This window comes from Limulus polyphemus, unplaced genomic scaffold (assembly GCF_000517525.1).
Source record: "Limulus polyphemus unplaced genomic scaffold, Limulus_polyphemus-2.1.2 Scaffold435, whole genome shotgun sequence".
NCBI lineage: Eukaryota > Metazoa > Arthropoda > Merostomata > Xiphosura > Limulidae > Limulus > Limulus polyphemus.
Window position 1 is genome coordinate 61743 of NW_013666045.1, and position 9395 is coordinate 71137.

General features: G+C 33.7%; 1 protein-coding gene across 1 annotated transcript in view; it reads left to right on the forward strand.

The window, feature by feature from the left end:
- LOC106458246 (laminin subunit gamma-1-like) overlaps nt 1-9395 on the forward strand; it is a 75285-nt gene that overhangs the window by 1966 nt on the left and 63924 nt on the right. The window contains exon 2 of the mRNA XM_022384401.1: nt 8823-9124. Coding sequence (XP_022240109.1) covers nt 8823-9124 — 302 coding nt within the window. The remainder of the gene's footprint in view (nt 1-8822; nt 9125-9395) is intronic.

Sequence of the window (9395 nt, forward strand, 5' to 3'; positions counted from 1 at the left end):
CACAGCGATTCACACACTTTACTTACGGTGCCTACTGTTCACTTGACTCAGTTATATATCTCTATAACTATCTATCTATGCAATCTATCTCTTTGATCTATCTGCCTATGTCGCTGGCTTTCTTTGCGCCTCGAACAAACTTGGGTCTCCCCCGATAATTCATGATCCTTCCAGAAACTCCAGCGCGCATGCTCCCAGCGTCACACGACTTCCGCTATCGTAACATAGTGTTATATTTCAGAAATATAAAAAGATTAACGTATCTGGAGTCTTTAACTGAATTTTAATCTACTTTGTTTTATCACATATTAATTTTAAGGATGAAAATTGTATGGTATTAAACATAATTGTCGTTATCTTGATGATTAGCATAAGCTTAAACATAGAGAGAAATTTATTCGAGTTTTGTTCAAACCAGAGTAATGTGTACTTCATTATTTCTCAGTCCATGCCCTAACAGCGAACTCTTGAATATACACAGATGTCATATGCATGTTTTATGATTCGAAATGCTCAATGTACACATTAAAGATTCTATTTTACTGAAATGAAAATAAAACACAGTATATTAACTGATCATTGTGAGCAGTAGTTCAGATAGTTAGGGAGACAACGGACTAATTCATAATTTCTCATGTTCAACTTAGGAGTCAAATTATAGGGGGATTAAGCTTTATGATATGATATTTACAAATTGTTTATTCAATTTAAGCAGGTTAAACAAAAAGCTATAAAATGGGATATTTGTACACCACAGGGATGGAGCCTCAAAGTTAGCCTCCAAGCTTACCACTAAGCCACAGGGGAAGAATACGACCTGAGAGAGAGAGAACATTTAGTATGTACAATGAAGTATCTTTAAACATTAAAATAAAGATATATATCTAAAAAAAAACTTGTCTAGAATAAATCATTCCTAGACCACTTTAAATGGAAGACTTTGCTTTCATCCCAAATCCTTGGACACTCCAGCCAGACAACGGTTACAAGTACTGTATTAGATGTGACTGTTGTTTGTAGAAATCACCACCTTAGCATAAAGCTTAAATCCAATAGCTCTCACTTTAGAACTTAACATAAAAAAATTAAGTGGTCATTCTCACTTACAAGTAATTTCTAGAAGTATAATCGCTATAAGTTATTCTCCTTCATTAAAGTAGTGCAAAAATTATGTAACTGCGAGATTATATTGAAAGATCAATTTGTTTTAATCGATGATGAGTTGCGAAATTGTATTTGAAAAGTTTTTTTTGGTGTACAAAACTTGAGGATAGCTTTTATATGCGGAAACATCTGTTAGCTGAGTTCTTGCACATATCTTAAAATATAACGTTGATAACCGGAAACATCGGCACATGTAGATATGTAGATCTTGAAAGTCGAGTTGTTCAAAACTTGAAAATAGGATTGATAACTGGACCAGTTGTTGGTTGAGATGTTGCAAAGGAAATATCTGCTGAAGCTTTTCGCCAGACACAAATCATAGCAGAACCGTCTGGAAAATAATCTATAGGAAATAGTACAGCTTATAAAATCCTTAAGTCCTTAAGCCAATCAGGAAATGTCGATCTGACTCATTTTATAAGCTGTACTAGTTTCTATAGATCATTTTCCAGACGGTTCTGCTATCATTAGTGTCTGGTGAAAAATTGTATTAATGTTTTATAAGTACAACTCATCAAGTGGATATTTCGTTCTAAAAATAAGAAATATTTTCAAGGAGAGGAATTATTTCTTTTAACGCCTCATTTGGTTTTGGAGCGTCTTATGGAAATATCAATTCACAAAATCTAGTGAGAACAATGTGTAATGTACATCGATGAAGTGACCAGACTTTGAAGTGTAGAATTAGAATGATTACAGTCTCGGGCTGTTATTATTTATGCAAATAACGCTTGAGTTTTTGAGATATGTATTTGGGCCTAAGTGGTGGCTGTACTGACCCTCCAAAAATTCCATCAGTAGAGGAGTGGACAAAGCTAAAGAATCCAAGAGTGTGCTAGACTTAAGGTCATGCTACCAGTGATTTGTGACCAATTTTTAAACAATGTAAACTTGGCATTTAGACTCTTTTAGTTTCAATATGTGTATTTTATATTATATTATAACTGTTTATTAGATTTAAGGAAGGGAACGTAGAAGCATTGTGTTTCCAATATATAGCAAAAAGACAAGTCTGTTCTTTAGAGAGCAGCATTGTTGAATGATTTGTGTATATAGATGGGAATACTACAAAAGGTGGAAAGCATAAACATCTCATAGCATAAGTTAATTAATGTTAAAGCTGCTTCCAATATGTGTGGATTTTATGTAGTCAGATCAAGAAGTAATTTGTAATTTTTGCCATGATTTCGAGCTGCAATTAAAATAGGTCACCGTAATTAAAAAACAAAAACAACAAAAAAAGACCCAAAGCGTAAACCCACGGTTAATTTCTACCACATTTTGTTATTATTTGCTGTTGTGGGATTCTTTAAAAAATCTGAACTAAAGTTAGGCTTAAGCTTAGACAAATATCTGTAAGACACTTTGTTTGTAAGCCACCTACAGTGGACATTCGTGTTTGGTTTCAGGTTGAACGTTTAATGAAAAGAAAAATAGTACAATAACCGTCATATGTTAATTAAAATTTCATTGTTGTGCGACACGACTCTTTAAAGTTCTGAGGATACCTACAGTTAGAGTGTTATTTAACACTGTAGGATTTCTGTTGGTTTACTTTTCTTGGTTAACGTATGGTAAGATTTAATAATCTGTAATGCTTTAGACATTAGTCGTAAATGTTTGAATGCCTTGTCTCCTTCTTATTAAGAATATGTTGTTTCATTTCCCTAACTTCCTCCCCACACACACACACCTGTAAATAACCTTCGCTCCATTTATCTATGTACAACTTATCACAGTTTTTACAGATCAAACAAAAATCATGGACTTTGAAATGAAAGAGAACTTAACACTTACATAACAGGTAGATTTGAGACATGACGAGTGGATAAAGTAGTTTTTTGCAGATAACTATATTATAAAATATTTTCAGGCTTAGCGTCAGATTTGAATGGTTAACAAACAGGTTTTACCTGTGTTTGGAACCTGGATGAGAACTTTGTTTTAATGACAATTATATGTTTGCCTAGAACTCAATGGTTTATAAAATTATTTGATGACACTACACTATAACATAAGGGTTTTGATTCATTTTTATTATTAAGCAATTATTTGTTCACCATGAACTCAATGTTTAATGTTTAGAACATTCTTTGCCGATACTGGGCTATAACATTAGAATTTCTATTCATCTTCATGATTAAACTAAGAAGGAATATCATACTTAAGAATTACCGTATTTTCAGTGTATAAGACGCACTTTTTTACCCCAAAATTTGATGTCAAAATCTGCTTGCGTCATATACACCGAACACCAAATTTCTCTAAGAAAGCTAACTTCAAGCGGTAATGATAACACTGTTTACACTAGAATTATGTATTTTTTTTTTAAATTACTAATAGTTAATAATACCGTGGTGGGCAGAGCACAGATAGTCCTTTGTGTAGTTTTGTGCTTAACTGCAAACAAACAAACCTACCCAGGCAGTGCTGCCACCTGCCTGATAAAGAGAGAAATTAAGATTGTTTGTCATGTGTTTCCTATCATGGAAGCAAAGTGGTTGAAAGCAAATAATTTAAAACTATGTCATATCCTACAATATTCCAAGTAAAAGTTAGCTTCGGCTAAATTAGGTTAGTGACTGAAGAACAAAATCCTGAATAGAGGTTAAAATTACACATGGAGTTAATTCATTCTTATATATAAATAACTACTCCTTCCTTCGTTGATTTTATCGAAAATTCTAATTTTCTCTTATTTGTGACTCGGATGTAAAACGTTTCGTGTTTCATAAACACATCTTGAAAGCAAAATCTGACTCTAATGTGTTAATTTATATAATTCAAGAAAAACATTTCACATTTCTTACTCGATATTCTGTTTTTGGGACTATTTTATGAACACTGAGTGCATGGAGTTTTTATACATGACAGGGCTGGGCGTGGCCAGGTGGTTACCATTTGTGGTGTTCAAGTGGAGATACGTCTCTAAATACTTTCCATGTTTCTACTCAACCTGACACTTCGGTTATGAGTAACTAAGTAACACTTGGTTGGTGCTGACTGGTTCATTTTCGTCAGGGTTAAAGTCCTAACTTAGGGATAATTATGCATGAATATTGGCGTTTTCTGGCTTGGCTGTTTAACCAATGTTAAATACATTTAAAACTAGAGAGACAACGGTGATCATATTCAGCTCTCAAAAAATACGAAAATGTGTCCGTATGTCCGTCGTTATCAATAAACACAGACCATTTTCGGCAGGACAACGAGGAGTAACATTCTACATATGTACACCAAGTTGCACCAAAATCCAGTTATTTTGGACTGAGTTATAGAGCAAAACTAGCGTGAAAAATCGGTCCCCATGTTAAGAGATAGAGATATTTTGGATAATCGTGACCTTTCATCTTGACCATCCAAAAAACTATACACTTCTAAGTTACGTCATAGTTCAAATGTATACCAATTTTCGTCCAAATCTATTAAGCCGTTTTTGAGAAATCTTGCTGACAAACACACACACATATAGGTGTAAACATAGATTCCGTCCAACTTCGGTGGCGGAGTTAATAAAATAAAAATATAAATTTCCATTAATAATGTTTCTTGTTAATTTAAGCTATATCATATATTGACTTTCTTACGTGGGTGTAACTGTATTCAAACATTGTCCTAACACAGATTACGTGGGTGTAACTGTAACCATATGTTGTCCTAACACAGATTACGTGGGCGTAACTGTAACCAAACCTTGTTCTAACACAGATTACGTGGGTGTAACTGTAACCAAACCTTGTTCTAACACAGATTACATGGGTGTAACTGTAACCAAACCTTGTCCTAACACAGATTACGTGGGTGTAACTGCAATCACACCTTGTTCTAACACAGATTACGTGGGTGTAACTGCAATCAAACCTTGTTCTAACACAGATTACGTGAGCGTAACTATAACCAAACCTTGTTCTAACACAGATTACGTGGGTGTAACTGTAACCAAGCCTTGTCCTAACACAGATTACGAGGGTGTAACTGTAATCACACCTTGTTCTAACACAGATTACGTGGGTGTAACTGTAACCAAACCTTGTCCTAACACAGATTACGTGAATGTAACTGTATCCGTATGTTGTCCTAACACAGATTACGTTGGTGTAACTGCAATCACACCTTGTTCTAACACAGATTACGTGGGTGTAAATGTAACCAAACCTTGGTCTAAAACATATTACGTTGGTGTAACTGCAATCACACCTTGTTCTAACACAGATTACGTGGGTGTAAATGTAACCAAACCTTGGTCTAAAACATATTACGTGGGTGTAACTGTAACCAAACCTTGTCCAAACACAGATTACGTGAATGTAACTGTATCCGTATGTTGTCCTAACACAGATTACGTTGGTGTAACTGTAACCAAACCTTGTCCAAACACAGATTACGTGGGTGTAACTGTAACGATACGTGGTCCTAACACAGATTACGTGGGTGTAACTGCAATCACACCTTGCTCTAACACAGATTACGTGGGTGTAACTGCAACCAAACCTTGTTCTAACACAGATTACGTGGGCGTAACTGTAACCAAACCTTGTCCTAACACAGATTACGTGGGTGTAACTGTAACCATACGTTGTTCTAGCACAGATTACGTGGATATTACTGTAATCATACGTTGTTGTAACACAAATTACGTGGGTGTAACTGTAACGATACGTGGTCCTAACACAGATTACGTAGATATAACTGTAACCATATGTTATCCTATCACAGATTACGTGGATATTACTGTAACCATACGTTGTTGTAACACAAATTACGTGGGTGTAACTGTAACGATACGTGGTCCTAACACAGATTACGTGGGTGTAACTGTAACCAAACATTGTCCTAACACAGATTACGTGGGTGTAACTGAAACCAAACCTTATCCTAACACAGATTACGTGGATATTACTGTAACCATACGTTGTTTTAACACAAATTACGTGGGTGTAACTGTAACGATACGTGGTCCTAACACAGATTACGTGGGTGTAACTGTAACGATACGTGGTCCGAACACAGATTACGTAGATATAACTAATCATCCTAAGTTTCAAAATATTTGATATTTTCATCTAAATAAAAGAATATGATTTACCTAACTTGTAACACATCGTTATCAGTTGGAAACCAAGTATCGGTTCCCGAATTCCTAGTCTACAAAAACCATCTTGGATCAGTGTTGCCTTTTATATAAATCCATTTATAAAAAACACGATGTAGGACAAAAACATACAGTAATTTACTTGATTTTTTCTTTGAAAAGTCTTCTTGACTAACATCATAATATATTTAAAGTAGAAAATGATACTTGATATGTAAATACTAACTCCCTTTATATTAATTATACTTTTCTTTCACTTTTACAAAGAATCTTGTTTGAGATCAAACAACCACAATTAGTGCCTTTTTATCTCAGTTTTCTTTGTGATTAATATCACTGCACATGATTGTAAACGAAGTATAGACTGGGGAGTTTTATTATTTTTTGCGTCTGTATTTGGTTAATCTACATGATTATCAAATGATCTAGAAAACCACACATATATATTTTATTGTTTACATTTTACTATTATCTAAGCAATACTTTATGTAGCACCTACCGCCAGAAGTGGATAGTCCTAAACGAATATTGGGATTGACAGTTACTGATATTGAACACTGACAACCAAAAAATATGAAGCGACTTTGGTAGCACAATGTCTCGAACCGGAGACCCTATCCAGAGTCCGATACGTTAACTGCAAATCCACGCTTCAATCTTCCTTTCTACTGATCACAACACATTCTAAATTTAAGATGTATTTGAAGTTAATGTTATCAAATGATATGGCAAATTTTCATCACCTTGTTTCTCTGATCAACAACAAAACCGCAAGATTTTGATAAATCTAAACAAAGTGTACAATGAGTTTTAGGTATTATCATTCCTCTGTTTACTTAGCCTGTAAGTTCAAACAAGATGTTTTCAATTTATCTGACTAAATCTTCTTAATTTTGTTATAAGTAATAATCCTTTGCTTATTAAAACATGTTTTACTATTTACTGGACTTCTATATCTTAATACTTCAAGAAGTAGCAACGATATGACTCAGACAAAAGTAACAAATCTTAAAACTATTATGTTAAAAGAAATTTTAAATACTCAAATACGGAGTGTTTATGTACTTTTACAACATTGAAAATGGTTAAAGTGTCAATGAATTGACGTTTAATTCCATCAAGAAAACATAAATGCTTTATTTCTTAGCAAACTTTTTAAAGCTGAAATGTTAAAATAATACTTTTTATGGTAATTAGAAATGAGTTTATTACCGAGAGAGCTAAAGTACATAGTTTTTAATACTGCAACACTTGTAACTCACTCTTCGTTCATTAGACTCAATTCTTCATGATGATTATTCTTAGCACTTAAGCAGTTAAGTATAATTTAAGTACTTCTGTTTGAATTTAACATTAGTTACACATGATGCTTTAGTCCTTTCTAGACAGATGTATCTGAAGTGAATTGGACTGATTATTCGTTACTCATATTTACTTTAGATGTCAGCATTTTATTTTCTGTTAGATTTCACATGCCTTTCACTCGGATCAAATCTAATTTACATAAGAAATCAATATTTATTGATTTGAATATTTAATGGAATAACTTTGCTGACTTATTGTTTTAAACATTAATCAGATTATTGTAGCTGGAAGGCTGTGCAACTGTGTGACGTATTTCATGTTAATTGTAGTACCTAAATCTTTGTCAGCCTTTATTATTATGCTGTTATTAACTAATCCATGTGTATTTAAAATAATATATATGGATCTTCCTTAATAATCTCACGAACCCGGTATTTCTCTTATAGATACCCGAACATTTACTTTGTTCCTTTGTAAGATTTCTGCAAATAAAAACTCCCGTGTTTTTCTATGTTCAATGTTTTTATTTGTTTGTTTGTTGTTAAACACAAAGCTAAATAATGAACTATGTGTGTTCTGTTCATCTCTGGTATCAAACCCCAATTTTTAGCGTTATAAGCCTTCAAACTTACCACTGACGGTTTATAATTTTTTTGCACAACAATGTTTGATAAAGGTAAATGAAATCAAAACCAGTTTGTATTATCTTTCACTAAACGATCAGAATGTTTACTTTGCTGGTTTGTGAATCCAAGAGTGTTCATCTATCTTCTAGTGTTACTTACTCTTGGGTTTTATGTATTTTTTGCAGCGTGGATTTTCCTGACGGATTGATTGCAACAGATAATTCTTCATGATAGGCCAATGAACAAGACAACTCTACCTTTCAATATATATATATACCTACAGGATATCATCGGATTAGTATATCGTATAATTAAATTCGAAAACAAAAATTAAATGTATTTTCAGGAAAAAAGGTGGCAGCTCTTTAATAATAAAATGTACAGAACCCTTATGGAAACAGACAGGGACGAAAACTCTACCATGTCTATGCTGTCTACACTGCCTTTCAAACATCATATAATTTGTTATATTCATATTTATGTTTCTATCAACAAAAATGGATTACGTTAAAGCATCACACAATCATCCTTGAATTAATGATATTATTTTAATTAATAACAGATATGTTATAAGAGAACTTTTAGAGATTTTAAAATATCCAGACTTTAACACCAACCACCATATCTCTTTCTAGGTAAAGCTTGTGAAATTTCTTATGTGAGACTGAAATTTCACTCTAGTCGACCGGAGAGTTTTGGTCTGTACAAGCGAACTGCTGAGAACTCCGAATGGATTCCTTTCCAGTACTTCAGCAGCACTTGCCAAACAACCTATGGGATCCCGCCAGATTTGTATGTCGTGAAAGAAAATGAAACAACAGCATTATGCACATCGGCATTTAGCGGTATATCACCTCTGACTGGAGGAAGTGTTGCTTTCAGCACATTGGAAGGCAGACCTGATGCTTATGACTTCGATAACAACGCTGCACTGCAGGTATGATCATTCTAAAACGGTTGTATAAGCATTATTATGATGATACATTGTTTTATTCGTTCAATAACAGCCAATTACAATGTAAGCTATCAAACTGGAACTGTAGACAAACGCTTTTAGTTTAATACAACAGAGATGGGTACAATCTCGTAATATTCAAATTTCATACCGTTTGATTCACTGTTATCATAATTATTTCTAATATTATATGTCTGTTGTTTTACACGAATCGTTGATTCAATAGTGATTCGCTGCGCATCTACCGAAACTG